The sequence below is a fragment of the Mustelus asterias genome, unplaced genomic scaffold, assembly GCF_964213995.1.
Source record: "Mustelus asterias unplaced genomic scaffold, sMusAst1.hap1.1 HAP1_SCAFFOLD_2755, whole genome shotgun sequence".
NCBI classification, from domain to species: Eukaryota; Metazoa; Chordata; class Chondrichthyes; order Carcharhiniformes; family Triakidae; genus Mustelus; species Mustelus asterias.
This window is the reverse complement of record NW_027592700.1, coordinates 1-21,132: the sequence shown is the minus strand read 5'-3', so window position 1 is coordinate 21,132 and position 21,132 is coordinate 1. Positions and strand designations below refer to the sequence as shown.

The window sequence follows — 21,132 nt, the reverse complement described above, 5'->3', positions numbered from 1 at the left end:
CCAAAGATGTGCAGGTTAGGGTGGATTGGCCGTGCTAAATTGTCCCTTAGTGTCCAAAGATGTGCAGGTTAGGTGGATTGGCCGTGCTAAATTGCCCCTTAGTGTCCAAAGATGTGCAGGTTAGGTGGATTGGCCGTGCTAAATTGTCCCTTAGTGTCCAAAGATGTGTAGGTTAGGTGGATTGGCCGTGCTAAATTGTCCCTTAGTGTCCAAAGATGTGCAGGTTAGGGTGGATTGGCCATGCTAAATTGCCCCTTAGTGTCCAAAGATGTGTGGGTAAGGTGGATTGGCCGTGCTAAATTGTCCCTTAGTGTCCAAAGATGTGTGGGTAAGGTGGATTGGCCGTGCTAAATTGTCCCTTAGTGTCCAAAGATGTGCAGGTTAGGGTGGATTGGCCGTGCTAAATTGTCCCTTAGTGTCCAAAGATGTGCAGGTTAGGGTGGATTGGCCGTGCTAAATTGCCCCTTAGTGTCCAAAGATGTGTGGGTTAGGGTGGATTGGCCATGCTAAATTGTCCCTTAGTGTCCAAAGATGTGTGGGTAAGGTGGATTGGCCGTGCTAAATTGTCCCTTAGTGTCCAAAGATGTGCAGGTTAGGGTGGATTGGCCGTGCTAAATTGTCCCTTAGTGTCCAAAGATGTGCAGGTTAGGGTGGATTGGCCGTGCTAAATTGCCCCTTAGTGTCCAAAGATGTGTGGGTTAGGGTGGATTGGCCATGCTAAATTGTCCCTTAGTGTCAGGGGGATGAGCTGGGGTAAATGCGTGGGGTTATGGGAATAGGGCCTGGCTGGGATTGTGGTCAGTGCAGGCTCGATGGGCCGAATGGCCTCCTCCTGCGCTGTAGGTTTGTACGGTGGGACTGAGTGGCTGCTCTGACTTGGCTCAGGTGTCATCGCTGCGCTGCGAACGCCTCGGCGCTTGTGGCTCCTGAACGAGGTGTGAAGAGCTTGGTTTTGAGAAGCGTTAGCATCATCATTCTGGTGGGTTTCCTGTGGAACCAGACGCCCCGCTGTCTGGACGGACACACAGACGGGGGCGATTGGTTTGGTCGAGATGTCTTGGAGCTCGCAGTCGTGATCACATGATTCCGAATGCAGTGAGGGGTGTTAAAACAAAGGAGACGGGTAAATGGGCTGCACAGTTACGGAGATTTGAATGTGCAACTATTTTTAAAAAACACACACATCGCTTTCCTTAATTTGAAGTGTCCAATTGACAGATCTATCCTCTGTGTCGTTTCGAATTAAAATCCATAAGTCTTATGGTGCAAGTCTGTGTGTGCTACTGATTTGATTTATTATTGTTACGTGTATTGGGATACAGCTAAAAGTATTGTTTCTTGCGCGCTATACAGACAAAGCATACCGTTCATAGAGAAGGAAAGGAGAGGGTGCAGAATGTAGTGTTACAGTCACAGCTCGGGGTGTAGAGAAAGATCAGCTTAACGTGAGAGAGGTCCATTCAAAAGAAGGGAAGAAGCTATTCTTGAGTCGAAGACCTCAGACTTTCTTAACCCCTCGCTGTGTGAGTCTGCCTCCCCCACACTCTGGGACAGCACCGTTCCAGATCCTAACCACTCGCTGTGTGAATCTGCCTCCCCCACACTCTGGGGCAGCGCCGTTCCAGATTCTAACCACTCGCTGTGTGAATCTGCCTCCCCCACACTCTGGGGCAGCGCCGTTCCAGATCCTAACCCCTCGCTGTGTGAATCTGCCTCCCCCACACTTTGGGGCAGCGCCGTTCCAGATCCTAACCACTCTCTGTGTGAATCTGCCTCCCCCACACTCTGGGACAGCGCCGTTCCAGATCCTAACCCCTCGCTGTGTGAATCTGCCTCCCCCACACTCTGGGACAGCGCCGTTCCAGATCCTAACCCCTCGCTGTGTGAATCTGCCTCCCCCCACACTCTGGGGCAGCGCCGTTCCCGATTCTAACCACTCGCTGTGTGAATCTGCCTCCCCCACACTCTGGGGCAGCGCCGTTCCAGATCCTAACCACTCACTGTGTGAATCTGCCTCCCCCACACTCTGGGACAGCGCCGTTCCAGATCCTAACCACTCGCTGTGTGAATCTGCCTCCCCCACACTCTGGGGCAGCGCCGTTCCAGATCCTAACCCCTCGCTGTGTGAATCTGCCTCCCCCACACTCTGGGGCAGTGCCGTTCCAGATCCTAACCCCTCGCTGTGTGAATCTGCCTCCCCCACACTCTGGGGCAGCACCGTTCCAGATCCTAACCCCTCGCTGTGTGAATCTGCCTCCCCCACACTCTGGGGCAGCGCCATTCCAGATCCTAACCACTCGCTGTGTGAATCTGCCTCCCCCACACTCTGGGGCAGCGCCGTTCCAGATCCTAACCACTCGCTGTGTGAATCTGCCTCCCCCACACTCTGGGGCAGCGCCATTCCAGATTAGTTTGGGGATTGATAGCGGGCATGGGGAGAGAGTGGGGCAGTGGGATTAGTTTTGGAAATGATACAGGGCTATGGGGAGAGAGCGGAGCAGTGGGATTAGTTTGGGGATTGGTGCGGGGAAGTGGGATTAGTTTGGGGATTGATACAGAGCTATGGGGAGAGCGGGGCAGTGGGATTAGTTTGGGGATTGATACAGGGCTATGGGGAGAGAGCGGGGCAGTGGGATTAGTTTGGGGATTGATACAGAGCTATGGGGGAGAGCGGGGCAGTGGGATTAGTTTGGGGATTGATACAGGGCTATGGGGAAAGAGCGGGGCAGTGGGATTAGTTTGGGGATTGATACAGAGCTATGGGGGAGAGCGGGGCAGTGGGATTAGTTTGGGGATTGATACAGGGCTATGGGGAGAGAGCGGGGCAGTGGGATTAGTTTGGGGATTGATACAGGGCTATGGGGAGAGAGCGGGGCAGTGGGATTAGTTTGGGGATTGATACAGGGCTATGGGAGAGTGCGGGGCAGTGGGATTAGTTTGCGGATTGATGCAGAACTGTGGGGAGGGAGCGGGGCAGTGGGATTAGTTTGGGGATTGATACAGGGCTATGGGGAGAGAGCGGGGCAGTGGGATTAGTTTGGGGATTGATACAGGGCTGTGGGGAGAGAGCGGGGCAGTGGGATTAGTTTGGGGATTGATACAGGGCTATGGGGAGAGAGCAGGGCAGTGGGATTAGTTTGGGGATTGATACAGGGCTATGGGGAGAGAGCGGGGCAGTGGGATTAGTTTGGGGATTGATACAGGGCTATGGGGAGAGAGCGGGGCAGTGGGATTAGTTTGGGTATTGATACAGGGCTGTGGGGAGGGAGTGGGGCAGTGGGATTAGTTTGGAGATTGATAGAGGGCTGTGGGGAGGGAGCGGGGCAGTGGGGTCTGATGAAGCATTATTGGAATTGAGTTGGGTTATATACAATCTGGTGACAGCTATCCTTTCTCTGAAGTGCGTGTTGTGCTCGGGTGAGGAATGTGCGGTTCAGCGGCCCCTCCAGGGAAAGATTACTGAACGGAATGGGCCTGTCCCCTGACGGGCTGGTGGAAAAGGATCACCCAATGGGGTGAGATTCTGTTGTTTGCGTTGAAATGAAAGGAGATAAACTCTTCGAGAGTTTGACGGGGTAGACAGGGAGAGGTTGTTTTCTCTCCCCGCGCTTCGCTCAGAGGATGGCCAATGTCTGGAAGTTCTCTCCCCCGGAAGATTTGATTTGAATTATTATTGTCACGTGTATCGGGATCCAGTGAAAAGTATTGTTTCTTGCGCACTACACAGACAAAGCATACCGTTCATAGAGAAGGATAGGAGAGGGTGCAGAATGTAGTGTTACAGTCACAGCTCGGGGTGTAGAGAAAGATCAGCTTAATCTCAGGTCGGTCCATTCAAAAGTCTGACAGCAGCAGGAAGAAGCTGTTCTTGAGTCGGTTGGTACGTGACCTCAGACTTTTGTATCTTTTCCCCCGACGGAAGAAGGTGGAAGAGAGAATGTCCGGGGTGCGTGGGGGGGGGTCCTTGATTATGCCGGCTGCTTTTCCCCGAGGCAGCGGGAAGCATAGACGGAGTCAATGGATGGGAGGTTGGTTTGCGTGATGGGACTGGGCTACATTCACGACCCTTTGTAGTTCCTTGCGGTCTTGGGCAGAGCAGGAGCCCCAGACCGAGCTGTGATACACCCGGAAAGGATGCTTTCTATGGGGCATCTGTAAAAGTTGGTGAGAGTCGTAGCTGACATGCCGAAATTCCTTAGCCTCCTGAGAAGGTAGAGGCGTTGGTGGGGCTTTCTTAACCATAGTGTCGGCGTGGGGGGGACCAGGACAGGTTGTTGGTGATCTGGACACCTAGAAACCTGAAGCTCTCGACCCTTTCTACTTCATCCCCGTTGATGTCGACAGGGGAATGTTCTCCTTTACGCTTCCTGAAGTCGATGACAATCTTCCTTTTACTGACATTGAGGGAGAGATTATTATCGCCCCACCAGTTAACCAGATTCTCTACCTCACCAAATCGAAGAATACCAGACTTTTCTGCTGTCGTGCGGATTTGCAACAAGTTTGGGCGCCGGCGGCCATGGAATTAAAAGGGTGGAATTTCCCTGCCCGTAACTCCTTAACACGCACGTTTCCTCTTCTCTCTCTCCACCCCCAAACCCCCGCCCCAGAAGGACGCCGTGCCGAAACCCCCCGAGCGAGTGGACAGCCAGCGCAAGCGTCAGGAGAAGCGGAAACCCGAGGAGAATCAGCCGGGTTCGCCGTGCGAGGGAGCGAGGGGAGCGGAGGGCTCGGAGCGCGACCAGAACCGACGCAACGGGGAGAGAAACCCGCCGCCCACTAAAAAGGTCAGTAACCAGAGTGGCCTCCCCTTCGCATCCAATCACCCCCGAGAGGGACTGGAATCTGACCGAGGGGTTCGGGGTGGTTTATATATAGAATAACAGATACCTGGGAGTGAGTTACAGACTGGAATCTGACCGAGGGGTTCGGGGTGGTTTATATATACAATAACAGATACCCGGGAGAGAGTTACAGACTGGAATCTAATCGAGGGGTTCGGGGTGGTTTATATATAGAATAACAGATACCCGGGAGAGAGTTACAGACTGGAATCTAATCGAGGGGTTCGGGGTGGTTTATATATAGAATAACAGATACCCGGGAGTGACTTACAGACTGGAATCTAATCGAGGGGTTCGGGGTGGTTTATATATAGAATAACAGATACCCGGGAGTGAGTTACAGACTGGAATCTAATCGAGGGGTTCGGGGTGGTTTATATATAGAATAACAGATACCCGGGAGTGAGTTACAGACTGGAATCTAATCGAGGGGTTCAGGGTGGTTTATATATAGAATAACAGATACCCGGGAGTGAGTTACAGACTGGAATCTAATCGAGGGGTTCAGGGTGGTTTATATATAGAATAAGAGATACCTGGGAGTGAGTTACAGACTGGAATCTAATCGAGGGGTTCGGGGTGGTTTATATATAGAATAACAAACACCCGGGTGTGAGTTCCAGACTGGAATCTAATCGAGGGGTTCGGGATGGTTTATATAAAGAATAACAGATACCTGGGAGTGAGTTACAGACTGGAATCTAATCGAGGGGTTCGGGGTGGTTTATATATAGACTAACAGATACCCGGGGGTGAGTTACAGACTGGAATCTAATCAAGGGGTTCGGTGTGGTTTATATATACAATAACAGATGCCCGGGAGTGAGTTACCGACTGGAATCTAATCGAGGTGTTCGGGGTGGTTTATATATAGAATAACAGATACCCGGGAGTGAGTTACCGACTGGAATCTCATCGAGGGGTTCGGGGTGGTTTATATATAGAATAACAGATACCCGGGAGTGAGTTACAGACTGGAATGTAATCGAGGGGTTCGGTGTGGTTTATATAGAGAATAACAGATATCCGGGAGTGAGTTACAGACTGTAATCTAATCGAGGGGTTCGAGGTGGTTTATATATAGAATAACAGATACCCGGGAGTGCGTTACAGACTGGAATCCAATCGAGGTGTTCGGGGTGGTTTATATATAGAATAACAGATACCCGGGAGTGAGTTACAGACTGGAATCTAATCGAGGGGTTCAGGGTGGTTTATATACAGAAAAACAGATACCCGGGAGTGAGTTACAGTCTGGAATCTAATCGAGGGGTTCAGGGTGGTTTATATATAGAATAAGAGATACCTGGGAGTGAGTTACAGACTGGAATCTAATCGAGGGGTTTGGGGAGGTTTATATATAGAATAACAGATACCCGGGAGTGAGTTACAGACTGGAATCTAATCGAGGGGTTCGGGATGGTTTATATGTAGAATAACAGATACCCGGGAGTGTGTTACAGACTGGAATCTAATCGAGGGGTTCGGGGTGGTTTATATATAGAATAACAGATAGCCGGGAGTGAGTTACAGACTGGAATCTAATCGAGGGGTTCGGGGTGCTTTATATATAGAATAACAGATTCCCGGGAGTGAGGTACAGACTGGAATCTAATCGAGGGGTTCGGGGTGGTTTATATATAGAATAACAGATACCCGGGAGTGAGTTACAGACTGGAATCTAATCGAGGGGTCGGGGTGGTTTATATACAGAATAACAGATACCCGGGAGTGAGTTACAGACTGGAATCTAATCGAGGGGTCGGGGTGGTTTATATACAGAATAACAGATACCCGGGAGTGAGTTACAGACTGGAATCTAATCGAGGGGTTCGGGGTGGTTTATATATAGAATAACAGATACCTGGGAATGAGTTACAGACTGGAATCTAATCGAGAGGTTCGGGATGGTTTATATATAGAATAACAGATACCCGGGAGTGAGTGACAGACTGGAATCTAATCGAGGGGTTCAGGCTGGTTTATATATAGAATAACAGATACCCGGGAGTGAGTGACAGACTGGAATCTAATCGAGGGGTTCGGGGTGGTTTATATATAGAATAACAGATACCCGGGGGTGAGTTACAGACTGGAATCTGTAAAAGTTGGTGAAAACCATTCCGTTCTTGGCCTGAACCGGAGCTCTGGGGGGCGGCATCTGTGGCCCCTCTCCTGGGTATCTGACAGGTGGAGGAGCACGGGAAGGGGGCATTGATACCTGGCCGCAGTGTTCTTGCACCTTGTTTGCCCGGGGGGCAAACTGAGCTTGTTTCGACCGTCCGAATCATCTCAGCCACCCATCCATGCCTCCCGTTCTGTCCCACCGTGCAGGTGAAAACCAAGGGCCCCACCAGAGGGAACCAGAGCACTGGCGGTGAGAATGGTAGCTCCCAACGTAGCAGCTCGCGCGGGGCAGGCAGTGACGTAAGTATCGTGTGGTACGCCACCGTGTCAGATGCACAGGGTGTGGAGGTGGGGGGCAGGGGGGTGGCAGGCGGAAGAGACCCTGCTTACTGCCCAGCATGCTCTGTGTGTCACACCGAGCATCAACTCTTTGTTAAACCGCCGACCGGTGGCGATATTTAAAGTTTGTTCCACGCCCTTGGCAGGCCGGGGTCAGCCAGAGCGCAATTGCTGCGTCACGGGAGCGTTCTGTTGCACTTTTTATTCGTCCAGCTCCGGCAGCGCGTTTGTCAATTTCTCGTTCATTTTCATTCTGAAACGTGTCCTCGCTGCGGTCCGCACCCCAGTTGAGCTCCCTCGCAGAGGACGGGTTTCGGGAGCGAGAGGGTTTTTAACCCCTCCCCGTCCCTGTCACCTCCTCCACTCTCGAAGCTTGTCCCACCCAAGGGCGATGGTCTCCAGTCCCGCGTACGACCCTCCTCCCATCCCCGAATCCTCCCTCACCGCCTCTGCTTCACTCCACCACTGGCAGCCTTTTGTTCTTCAAAATGTATCTTGGGGAAAAAATCATCCTCGTGTCGTTTTATCCATCGGAAGAACGGATCAACCTGTTACTTCAGGGAATGTCCATTGACATCTTGACATTTCCTCACACCGGAATCCACCCCGACACCCCTCCCTATCTCTGTAACCCCCTCCCTCCCCTCAACCCCCTCCCTATCTCTGTAACCCCCTCCCTCCCCTACACCCCCTCCCTATCTCTGTAACCTCCTCCAGCCCCTACACCCCCTCCCTATCTCTGTAACCTCCTCCCTCCCCTACACCCCCTCCCTATCTCTGTAACCTCCTCCAGCCCCAACACTCCTCCCTATCTCTGTAACCCCCTCCCTCCCCTCCACCCCCTCCCTATCTCTGTAACCCCCTCCCTCCCCGACACCCCCTCCCTATCTCTGTAACACCCTCCCTCCCCTACACCCCTCCCTATCTCTGAAACCCCCTCCCTATCTCTGTAACCTCCTCCAGCCCCCTACACCCCTCCCTATCTCTGTAACCCCCTCCCTCCCCGACACCCCCTCCCTATCTCTGTAACCCGAGGGATGAGATTGCAGAGCCTTTGGCTTTGATCTTTGGGTCCTCGCTGTCCACGGGGATGGTGCCAGAGGACTGGAGAGTGGCAAATGTTGTTCCTCTGTTTAAGAAAGGGAATAGAAATGACCCTGGTAATTATAGACCGGTTAGTCTGACTTCGGTGGTTGGTAAATTGATGGAAAAGGTCCTTGGGGATGGGATTTACGACCATTTAGAAAGATGCGGATTAATCCGGGATAGTCAGCACGGATTTGTGAAGGGCAAATCGTGCCTCACAAATTTGATAGAATTTTTTGAGGAGGTAACTAGGTGTGTTGATGAAGGTAAGGCGGTTGATGTCATATACATGGATTTTAGTAAGGCGTTTGATAAGGTCCCCCATGGTCGGCTTATGATGAAAGTAAGGAGGTGTGGGATAGAGGGAAAGTTGGCCGATTGGATAGGTAACTGGCTGTCTGATCGAAGACAGAGGGTGGTGGTGGATGGAAAATTTTCGGACTGGAGGCAGGTTGCTAGCGGAGTGCCGCAGGGATCGGTGCTTGGTCCTCTGCTCTTTGTGATTTTTATTAATGACTTAGAGGAGGGGGCTGAAGGGTGGATCAGTAAATTTGCTGATGACACCAAGATTGGTGGAGTAGTGGATGAGGTGGAGGGCTGTTGTAGGCTGCAAAGAGACATAGATAGGATGCAAAGCTGGGCTGAAAAATGGCAAATGGAGTTTAACCCTGATAAATGTGAGGTGATCCATTTTGGTAGGACTAATTTAAATGTGGATTACAGGGTCAAAGGTAGGGTTCTGAAGACTGTGGAGGAACAGAGAGATCTTGGGGTCCATATCCACAGATCTCTAAAGGTTGCCACTCAAGTGGATAGAGCTGTGAAGAAGGCATATAGTGTGTTAGCTTTTATTAACAGGGGGTTGGAGTTTAAGAGCCGTGGGGTTATGCTGCAACTGTACAGGACCTTGGTGAGACCGCATTTGGAATATTGCGTGCAGTTCTGGTCACCTCACTATAAGAAGGATGTGGAAGCGCTGGAAAGAGTGCAGAGGAGATTTACCAGGATGCTGCCTGGTTTGGAGTGTCGGTCTTATGAGGAAAGGTTGAGGGAGCTGGGGCTGTTCTCTCTGGAGCGGAGGAGATTGAGGGGAGACTTAATAGAGGTTTATAAAATGATGAAGGGGATAGATCGAGTGAACGTTCAAAGACTATTTCCTCGGGTGGATGGAGCTATTACGAGGGGGCATAAATATAGGGTTCATGGTGGGAGATATAGGAAGGATATCAGAGGTAGGTTCTTCACGCAGAGAGTGGTTGGGGTGTGGAATGGACTGCCTGCAGTGATAGTGGAGTCAGACACTTTAGGAACATTTAAGCGGTTATTGGATAGGCACATGGAGCACACCAGGATGGTAGGGAGTGGGATAGCTTGATCTTGGTTTCAGATGAAGGTCGGCACAACATCGTGGGCCGAAGGGCCTGTTCTGTGCTGTACTGTTCTATGTTCTAACCCCCTCCCTCCCCTCCACCCCCTCCCTATCTCTGTAACCCCCTCCCTCCTCTTCACCCCCTCCCTATCTCTGTAACCCCCTCCCTCCCCGACACCCCCTCCCTATCTCTGAAACCCCCTCCCTATCTCTGTAACCTCCTCCAGCCCCCTACACCCCTCCCATCTCTGTAACCCCCTCCCTCCCTGACACCCCCTCCCTATCTCTGTAACCCCCTCCCTATCTCTGTAACCCCCTCCCTATCTCTGTAACCCCCTCCCTCCTCTTCACCCCCTCCCTATCTCTGTAACCCCCTCCCTCCCCTACACCCCCTCCCTATCCCTGTAACCCCCTCCCTCCCCGACACCCCCTCCCTATCTCTGTAACCTCCTCCAGCCCCTACACCCCCTCCCTATCTCTGTAACCTCCTCCAGCCCCTACACCCCATCCCTATCTCTGCAACCCCCTCCCTCCCCTCCCTATCTCTGTAACCTCCTCCAGCCCCCTACACCCCTCCCTATCCCTGTAACCCCCTCCCTCCCCGACACCCCCTCCCTATCTCTGTAACTCCCTCCCTCCCCTCCACCCCCTCCCTATCTCTGTAACCCCCTCCCTCCTCTTCACCCCCTCCCTATCTCTGTAACCCCCTCCCTCCCCTACACCCCCTCCCTATCTCTGTAACCCCCTCCCTCCCCGACACCCCCTCCCTATCTCTGTAACCCCCTCCCTCCCCTACACCGCCTCCCTATCTCTGTAACCTCCTCCAGCCCCTACACCCCATCCCTATCTCTGTAACCCCCTCCCTATCTCTGTAACCTCCTCCAGCCCCCTACACCCCTCCCTATCTCTGTAACCCCCTCCCTCCCCGACACCCCCTCCCTATCTCTGTAACCCCCTCCCTCCCCTACACCGCCTCCCTATCTCTGTAACCTCCTCCAGCCCCTGCACCCCATCCCTATCTCTGTAACCCCCTCCCTCCCCTCCCTATCTCTGTAACCTCCTCCAGCCCCCTACACCCCTCCCTATCTCTGTAACCCCCTCCCTCCCCGACACCCCCTCCCTATCTCTGTAACCCCCTCCCTCCCCTCCACCCCCTCCCTATCTCTGTAACCCCCTCCAGCCCCTACACCCCCTCCCTATCTCTGTAACCTCCTCCAGCCCCTACACCCCATCCCTATCTCTGTAACCGCCTCCCTCCCCTCCCTATCTCTGTAACCTCCTCCAGCCCCTACACCCCCTCCCTATCTCTGTAACCTCCTCCCTCCCCTCCACCCCCTCCCTATCTCTGTAACCCCCTCCCTCCCCTCAACCCCCTCCCTATCTCTGTAACCCCCTCCCTCCCCGACACCCCCTCCCTATCTGTGTAACCCCCTCCCTCCCCGACACCCCCTCCCTATCTCTGTAACCTCCTCCAGCCCCTACACCCCCTCCCTATCTCTGTAACCTCCTCCAACCCTCCGAGATCATCGGTCCATAGAATCCCTCCAGTACAGAAAGAGGCCATTTGGCCCATGGAGTCTGCACCAACCACAACCCCCACCCAGGCCCTCTCCCCATCACCCAACTTATTTACCCTGCTCACTCCCCTGGCACTTAGGGGCAATTTTCCACGGCCAATCCACTTCACGTCTTTTGGACTGTGGGAGGAAACCCACGCAGACACGGGGAGAACGTGCAGACTCTGCACAGACGGTGAACCCAAGCCGGGAATCGAACCCGGGTCCTGTGAGGCAGCTGTGCTAACCCACACTGTGGCCGCCCAGAGATCTCTGCGCCCACCCTACCCAATGCTGGCCTCTTGAGCTTCCCCCGATTTGGATCTGTTGCTGAATCTGTGCTTCGACTCTGAGCCCCGGGGGACAGGAGTTGGGCGGGGGGGGGTTGTACGTTGCGTCCAGTTCACGCGCCTGTGAGGGATTTTGGGACGTTTTCACTCTGGGGGCGGTGGGGCTGGAATTACGTGCATGGCATCCTCCGAGACCGCTGTGCGGGTCGGTTCCATATCCGCCGGGGACGTTGCACTGCCGAGGGGGGGGGGTGTCCGCGTTTTTACGCGTCCGAGTCTGCGTTTGTGGCGTAACTTGTCCAGCGTCGATTTGAGCCTCTCGTCTGCCTTGCTGTCCTTTCCCCAGGTCTCTGCACACTCCAGCTTGGGAACGGGCTACTTTGTGAGTACATAACGCGTTGATGGCGGGAGTGGGGGAAGTTTCTCTTCAAGCCGTGTACTGTTAAACTTCAGCTAAACGCAGAGACTCAGGAAACGCAGGGTACTGATTTTAAGACGCGCTGGTTAGATGTCGGTAACATGGCCGCATTCACTGGAGCCCATTGTCCTCTGGGACGCAGGCTCTGTCTCCTACCTCATCCCATCATGCCCTGCTGTCTCTTGCCGTTGGCTGAAGTTTCTCAATGTATTTCAAGAATGCCTTTTTATTAAGTATAAATAAGTTTGTTTATTAGTGTGACAAGTCGGCTTACATTAACACTGCAATGAAGTTACTGTGAAGATCCCCCAGCCGCCCACACTCCGGCGCCTGTTCGGGTAACACTGAGGGAGAATTTAGCATCTAACCAGCACGTCTTTGGGAGGAAACCCATGGGGAGAAGGTGCAGACTCCGCGCAGACAGTGACCCGAGCCGGGTGTCGAACCCGGGTCCCCGGCGCTGTGAGGCAACAGCGCTAACCCGCTGTGCCACCTCCCAACGATCGAATGGGAGGATGATGTGAAGTTGCCCAGCGCACCAGGCAGGGAATGCGGGCAGCTCCCGTATTACTCCGAAATCCAGTGCCTCCAGCGAGGGCAATTATGCACTCTCAAAACAAACTAACTTCCCACCTTTCCGATGGGGCGTGATCCAGTAACCGTGAATACAAATCGGTCAATAATCACCACTGTCACCAACTCCAGCCGATGACGACACACGTCCTGACCTCATGGGATCATTAATTACGGACGTTACCTCCCTTCTGTTGCCCAGCGATGGGGGACGCTGAGACGGGAGAATGATTCCCACCCACGTGACACCCGTCCGACCCCGAGGAAGCCCTTGTGCCCGCCTTGCACCTGTGTGATCAACTTGGAGCTGTGTAGTTCTCCTCATCAAACTGGCATTGGCGGCCATCTTGTTGCCAACAACTGTTGTGGTAACATGGCCGCATTCAGTGGAGCCCATTGTTGTCTGGGACGCAGGCTCTGTCTCCGACCTCATCCCATCATGCCCTGCTGTATCTTGCCGTTGGCTGAAGTTTCTCAATGTTTTCGAAAAGCAGACCATCCGCTTTATAAATTTAAAATACATGTTTTTAAATGAGCAATGTTGTTATTCATATCGAGCTGTCTTCTGCAGCAACAGCCCTTGTCAGCGCTCTCCACAACCTAAGATCGTTCACTCTTAAGTCAGCCTCGTGTTAGTGTTCTGAAACCCATGTATTATTAGCCTAATTTAGCCCCCCTACCTCAACCTGTCGGAGCATGTGTCTCCCCCCTGCTCACTGTCCCCTCTCGCACACTCCCGACTAGTCTACTGCCTCGCTCGGAGGATGTACCTCCTCTCGCCACCCTCCTGGCAGTCATGGCCTGGATTGCGGGTCTGAGGCACTCGGTGGACCTGCCCCCCTCTGTCCCCCTACTCCGAGGAATGAGGGAGACAGGCCTGACCTCGGAGGACCCCTTCCCAAGCGGCCCAGGGCAGGCAGCTCTGCAGGACCGGACGTGTCTTGTGGCGTACCCTCGACGGTGGTCCAGTCTCCCCCTTCTCCCTTCCCTGAACCATTTCCTCTTCGCCCTGGTGAGTACTGACAGATCCCTTGTCATAGAATCCCTACAGTGCAGAAGGAGGCTGATCGGCCCATTGAGTCTGCACCGACCACAATCCCACCCAGGCACTATCCCTGTAACTCCATGCCTTTACCCTGGCTAGTCCCCCTGACACTAAGGGGCAATTTAGCACGGCCAATCCACCTAACCTACACATCTTTGGACACTAAGGGACAATTTAGCATGGCCAATCCACCTAACCTACACATCTTTGGACACTAAGGGACAATTTAGCATGGACAATCCACCTAACCTGCACATCTTTGGACACTAAGGGCCAATTTAGCATGGCCAATCCACCTAACCTGCACATCTTTGGACACTAAGGGACAATTTAGCATGGCCAATCCCCCTAACCTGCACATCTTTGGACACTAAGGGACAATTTAGCATGGCCAATCCACCTAACCTACACATCTTTGGACACCAAGGGACAGTTTAGCATGGCCAATCCACCTAACCTGCACATCTTTGGACACGAAGGGACAATTTAGCATGGCCAATCCACCTAACCTGCACATCTTTGGACACCAAGGGACAGTTTAGCATGGCCAATCCACCTAACCTACACATCTTTGGACACTAAGGGACAATTTAGCATGGCCAATCCACCTAACCTACACATCTTTGGACACGAAGGGACAATTTAGCATGGCCAATCCACCTAACCTGCACATCTTTGGACACCAAGGGACAGTTTAGCATGGCCAATCCACCTAACCTACACATCTTTCGGACTGTGGAAGGAAACTGGAAGAAACCCACGCAGACACGGGGGGAGAAGGTGCAGACTCCGCACAGATAGTGACCCGAGCCGGGAATCGAACCCCGGGTCCCTGGTGCTGTGAGGCAGCAGTGCGAACCCGCTGTGCCACCCCAGTTTTCTAAGGTGAATCTTCCACTTTCCCAGGATGGCCATCACTGGCTCCGTTTCCTCCCCCTTGTTCCATTCCCCCCCCCCCCTCGCGCTGCGTCCCCACTCCCCCTGCACTGTGGTAACATGGATAGAACTGAGTTGACTGCAGGTCTGTGTCTCTCTCTCTCTCTCTCTCTCTCTGTATCTCTCTCTCTCTGTATCTCTCTCTCTCTGTATCTCTCTCTCTCTGTATCTCTCTCTCTCTGTATCTCTCTCTCTCATTGCTGTGCTTGGTTTGCCTTTTGTCTTGCAGTGTGACATTGACAGTGACCCTGATGACAAGGTAAGTGACCTCCCCTTCACCACCATTCCCCCCCTGTACCCCCTGGCGATTCACTGGAGGGGTTTTGGCAGGACGGAGCAGGGGCTTGGGGTGAGGGGGTTACACTGGGAGGAACCTGTTACTGAGTGGGAGAACAGTGCATGGCCCTTACTGCGGGGCAGGGCGGGAGAGAGAGGGAGGGATGCTGGGGAAAGAGGGAAGGGGGAGGAACAGGAGAAAAGATGGAGGAGAACGGTTCCAGGGGTGAGGGGATTCAGTGACGGGGAGAGATTGGAGATGTTGGGGACTGTTCTCCTTGGGGAAGAGACGGGCGACAGGAGATTTGGATCGAGGTGTTGAGGATCACGAGGGGGTCCCGGGACAGAGTCGAGGGGGAGAGAAACCGTTCCCATTGGCGGGAGGATCGGGGGACAGAGGGGGAGGGACACAGATTGAAGGGTATTGGTTAAAAGAAGCGAGGGAGACACGGGGAGAAACTTTATCACACAGCGAGTGGTTAGGATCTGGAACGGAGCTGCCCCAGAGTGTGAGGGAGGCAGATTCACACAGCGAGTGGTTAGGATCTGGAACGGCGCTGCCCCAGAGTGTGGGGGAGGCAGATTCACACAGTGAGGGGTTAGGATCTGGAACGGCGCTGCCCCAGAGTGTGGGGGAGGCAGATTCACACAGCGAGTGGTTAGGATCTGGAACGGCGCTGTCCCAGAGTGTGGGGGAGGCAGATTCACACAGCGAGGGGTTAGGATCTGGAACGGCGCTGTCCCAGAGTGTGGGGGAGGCAGATTCACACAGCGAGTGGTTAGGATCTGGAACGGCGCTGTCCCAGAGTGTGGGGGAGGCAGATTCACACAGCGAGGGGTTAGGATCTGGAACGGCGCTGCCCCAGAGTGTGGGGGAGGCAGATTCACACAGCGAGTGGTTAGGATCTGGAACGGCGCTGTCCCAGAGTGTGGGGGAGGCAGATTCACACAGCGAGGGGTTAGGATCTGGAACGGTGCTGCCCCAGAGTGTGGGGGAGGCAGATTCACACAGCGAGTGGTTAGGATCTGGAATGGCGCTGTCCCAGAGTGTGGGGGAGGCAGATTCTGGGAGGGTCAGAGGTCAGCGCTCCCAGTGGAGCCTGGGCCGTGGGGGGAGTTTACCATCCGACCGGCTCTCCACTCGCCAGTCCTGCTGACGAAGGCGCTCCCATGGCGAGACACCGATGGGGCGATTAAAATGTGTGTTGTTTTGTATCCACAGCCCCTGGGAGATGCAGCACTGTGTAATCGCAGGTTGGGTTACACCAAGGCCCAGGACAAGGCTCTGCATGACGTGTGGCAAAGGATCTCATTTGTGAGTTGGGAATGTCGCGGACTGTCAGAGTGGAACCTCCCTCCCGAAAGGATTCACCCCCTCACTATCACCCCCATTGAAGCCCTCTCTCTCTACCATCAATCTCATCGAGGGGTTCGGGGTGGTTTATATACAGAATAACAGATACCCGGGAGTGAGTTACAGACTGGAATCTAATCGAGGGGTTCGGGGTGGTTTATATATAGAATAACAGATACCCGGGAGTGAGTTACAGACTGGAATCTCATCGAGGGGTTCGGGGTGGTTTATATATAGAATAACAGATACCCGGGAGTGAGTTACAGACTGGAATCTCATCGAGGGGTTCAGGGTGGTTTATATATAGAATAACAGATACCCGGGAGTGAGTTACAGACTGGAATCTAATCGAGGGGTTCGGGGTGGTTTATATATAGAATAACAGATACCCGGGAGGGAGTTACAGACTGGAATCTAATCGAGGGGTTCGGGGTGGTTTATATATAGAATAACAGATACCCGGGAGTGAGTTACAGACTGGAATCTAATCGAGGGGTTCGGGGTGGTTTATATATAGAATAACAGATACCCGGGAGTGAGTTACAGACTGGAATCTAATCGAGGGGCTCGGGGTGGTTTATATATAGAATAACAGATACCCGGGAGTGAGTTACAGACTGGAATCTAATCGAGGGGTTCGGGGTGGTTTATATATAGAATAACAGATACCCGGGAGTGAGTTACAGACTGGAATCTAATCGAGCGGTTCGGGATGGTTTATATATAGAATAACAGATACCCGGGAGTGAGTTACAGACTGGAATCTAATCGAGGGGTTCGGGGTGGTTTATATATAGAATAACAGATACCCGGGAGTGAGTTACAGACTGGAATCTAATCGAGGGGTTCGGGGTGGTTTATATATACAATAACAGATACCCGGGAGTGAGTTACAGACTGGAATCTAATCGAGGGGTTCGGGGTGGTTTATATATAGAATAACAGATACCCGGGAGTGAGTTACAGACTGGAATCTAATCGAGGGGTTCGGGGTGGTTTATATACAGAATAACAGACAACCGGGAGTGAGTTACAGACTGGAATCTAATCGAGGGGTTCGGGGTGGTTTATATATAGAATAACAGATACCCGGGAGTGAGTTACAGACTGGAATCTAATCGAGGGGTTCGGGGAGGTTTATATATAGAATAACAGATACCCGGGAGTGAGTTACAGACTGGAATCTAATCGAGGGGTTCGGGGTGGTTTATATACAGAATAACAGACACCCGGGAGTGAGTTACAGACTGGAATCTAATCGAGGGGTTCGGGGTGGTTTATATATAGAATAACAGATACCCGGGAGTGAGTTACAGACTGGAATCTAATCGAGGGGTTCGGGGAGGTTTATATATAGAATAACAGATACCCGGGAGTGAGTTACAGACTGGAATCTAATCGAGGGGTTCAGGGTGGTTTATATATAGAACAACAGATACCCGGGAGTGAGTTACAGACTGGAATCTAATCGAGGGGTTCAGGGTGGTTTAAATATAGAATAACAGATACCCGGGGTGAGTTACAGACTGGAATCTAATCGAGGGGTTCGGGGTGGTTTATATATAGAATAACAGATACCCGGGAGTGAGTTACAGACTGGAATCTAATCGAGGGGTTCGGGGTGGTTTATATATAGAATAACAGATACCCGGGAGTGAGTTACAGACTGGAATCTAATCGAGGGGTTCGGGGTGGTTTATATATAGAATAACAGATACCCGGGAGTGAGTTACAGACTGGAATCTAATTGAGGGGTTCGGGGTGGTTTATATATAGAATAACAGATACCCGGGTGTGAGTTACAGACTGGAATCTCATCGAGGTGTTTGGGGTGGTTTATATATAGAATAACAGCTACCCGGGAGTGAGTTACAGACTGTAATCTAATCGAGGGTTTCGGGGTGGTTTATATATAGAATAACAGAGACCCGGGAGTGAGTTACAGACTGGAATCTAATCGAGGGGTTCGGGGTGGTTTATATATAGAATAACAGATACCCGGGAGTGAGTTACAGACTGGAATCTAATCGAGGGGTTCAGGGTGGTTTATATATAGAATAACAGATACCCAGGAGTGAGTTACAGACTGGAATCTAATCGAGGGGTTCGGGGTGGTTTATATATAGAATAACAGTTACCCGGGAGTGAGTTACAGACTGGAATCTAATCGAGGGGTTCGGGGTGGTTTATATATAGAATAACAGATACCCGGGAGTGAGTTACAGACTGCCATCTAATCGAGGGGTTCGGGGTGGTTTATATATAGAATAACAGATACCCGGGAGTGAGTTACAGACTGGAATCTAATCGAGGGGTTCGGGGTGGTGTATATATAGAATAACAGATACCCGGGGGTGAGTTACAGACTGGAATCTAATCGAGGAGTTCGGGGTGGTTTATATATAGAATAACAGATACCCGGGAGTGAGTTACAGACTGGAATCTAATAGAGCGGTTCGGGATGGTTTATATATAGAATAACAGATACCCGGGAGTGAGTTACAGACTGGAATCTAATCGAGGGGTTCGGGATGGTTTATATATAGAATAACAGATTCCCGGGAGTGAGTTACAGACTGGAATCTAATCGCGGGGTTCGGGGTAGTTTATATATAGAATAACAGATATCCGGGAGTGAGTTACAGACTGGAATCTAATCGAGGGGTTCGGGGTGGTTTATATATAGAATAACAGATATCCGGGAGTGAGTTACAGACTGGAATCTAATCGAGGGGTTCGGGGTGGTTTATATATAGAATAACAGAGACCCGGGAGTGAGTTACAGACTGGAATCTAATCGAGGGGTTCAGGGTGGTTTATATATAGAATAACAGATATCCGGGAGTGAGTTACAGACTGGAATCTAATCGAGGGGTTCGGGGTGGTTTATATATAGAATAACAGATACCCGGGAGTGAGTTACAGACTGGAATCTAATCGAGGGGTTCGGGGTGGTTTATATATAGAATAACAGATACCCGGGAGTGAGTTACAGACTGGAATCTGGTTCGGGGGGATGGGTTTACATATAGAATGAGTGGAGGGAGTGAATGTTTATGCTGGTGGAAGGTGTCTCGATCAAGTGCCGAAAGCTTACCCAAAGCCTGAATGTTGTCCAAGTGTTGTTATCTGTGGCTACGGGCTGTTGTGACGAGCTCTGTCTGCCTCCGAGAACTATGCATCGATCAGAAAACATTGCTGTCCTGGTTCCAACACTGGCATCTACCCAGTAATGTGGTGAATTACTCTGTCCCCAAGAAACTAGACCAATCCAATCTGCCCAATTTCCCCCCTGTCGGTCTACACTACATAATCAGTGAAGTGATGGATGGGTCCTTTGACAGTGCTGTCGAGTGGCACTTCCTCAGCAGTGGCCTGCTCACCGACACTCGGTTTCGGGTTTCCCCCAGGGGTACCTCGGTTCCCAACCTCATTATTTTGTTCCAAACGAGACAGGAGAGCTGAACTCCGGAGGCGAGGCCAGAGTGACTGCCCTCGACGTTATGGTGGCAGCGTGGGTATAACGTTGCTGCCTTCACAGCGCCAGGGACCCCGGGTCCGATTCCCGGCCTCGGGTCGCTCTCTGTGTGGCGTCTGCACGTTCTCCCCGTGTCTGCGTGGGTTTCCTCCGGGTGCTCCGGTTTCCTCCCACTCTCCAAAGATGTGTAGGTTAGGTGGATTGGCCATGCTAAATTGTCCCTTAGTGTCCAAAGATGTGTAGGTTAGGTGGATTGGCCGTGCTAAAATTGTCCCTTAGTGTCCAAAGATGTGCAGGTTAGGTGGATTGGCCATGCTAAAATTGTCCCTTAGTGTCCAAAGATGTGCAGGTTAGGTGGATTGGCCGTGCTAAAATTGTCCCTTAGTGTCCAAAGATGTGCAGGTTAGGTGGATTGGCCATGCTAAAATTGTCCCTTAGTGTCAGGGGGATCAGCTCGGTAAATACATGGATTTACAGTGATGGGATTTGGGTGGGATTGTTGTCAGTGCAGACTTCACGGGTCGAATAGCCTCCTCCTGCGCTGGAAGAATTTTTTTTTGAGTGCGGCAGCAAGGAGCCCCAGTAAAACTGAAGTCGATGAGAATCAGCGGTGGGCGGATGGCGGGGGGGGGGGCGGGGTGGGAGAGAGAATCTCTCTGCTGCTTGGAGTCATTCCTGGCATAAAGCAAGATGGTTAGAACCATAGAAAATTACAGCTCAGAAACAGGCCTTTTGGCCCTTCTTGTCTGTGCCGAACCATTTTTTGCCTCGTCCCACTGACCTGCACTTGGACCATATCCCTCCACACCCCTCTCATCCATGAACACGTCCAAGTTTTTCTTAAATGTTAAAAGTGACCCCGCATTTACCACTTTATCCGGCAGCTCATTCCACACTCCCACCACTCTCTGCGTGAAGAAGCCCCCCCTAATATTCCCTTTAAACTTTTCTCCTTTCACCCTTAACCCATGCCCTCTGGTTTTTTTCTCCCCGAGCCTCAGCGGAAAAAGCCTGCTTGCATTCACTCTATCGATACCCATCAAAATCTTATACACCTCTATCAAATCTCCCCTCAATCTTCTACGCTCCAGGGAATAAAGTCCCAACCTATTCAATCTCTCTCTGTAACTCAGCTTCTCAAGTCCCGGCAACATCCTTGTGAACCTTCTCTGCACTCTTTCAACCTTATTTACATCCTTCCTGTAACTAGGTGACCAAAACTGTACACAATACTCCAAATTCGGCCTCACCAATGCCTTATATAACCTCACCATAACACTCCAACTTTTATACTCAATACTCCGATTTATAAAGGCCAATGTACCAAAGGCACTCTTTACGACCCTATCCACCTGTGACGTCACTTTTAGGGAATTCTGCACCTGTATTCCCAGATCCCTCTGTTCTACTGCACTCCTCAGAGTCCTACCATTTACCCTGA

General features: G+C 52.0%; 1 protein-coding gene across 4 annotated transcripts in view; it reads left to right on the top strand.

Annotated features, from left to right (window-relative positions):
• Positions 1-16,323, top strand: part of LOC144490000 (fibrosin-1-like protein) — a 28,596-nt gene extending 12,273 nt beyond the window's left edge. Inside the window, exons 2-6 of one of the 4 annotated variants that reach the window (XM_078207823.1) lie at positions 4,614-4,787; positions 7,179-7,271; positions 11,958-11,993; positions 14,813-14,842; positions 16,082-16,323. In XM_078207823.1, the coding sequence (XP_078063949.1) occupies positions 4,614-4,787; positions 7,179-7,271; positions 11,958-11,993; positions 14,813-14,842; positions 16,082-16,315 (567 nt within the window). In that variant the 3' untranslated portion in view covers positions 16,316-16,323. Of the gene's footprint in view, positions 1-4,610; positions 4,788-7,178; positions 7,272-11,957; positions 11,994-14,812; positions 14,843-16,081 lie in introns of all 4 variants that reach the window. The other 3 variants (XM_078207822.1, XM_078207824.1, XM_078207825.1) reach the window with 3 other exon arrangements.
• Positions 16,324-21,132: the final 4,809 nt, after the last annotated feature.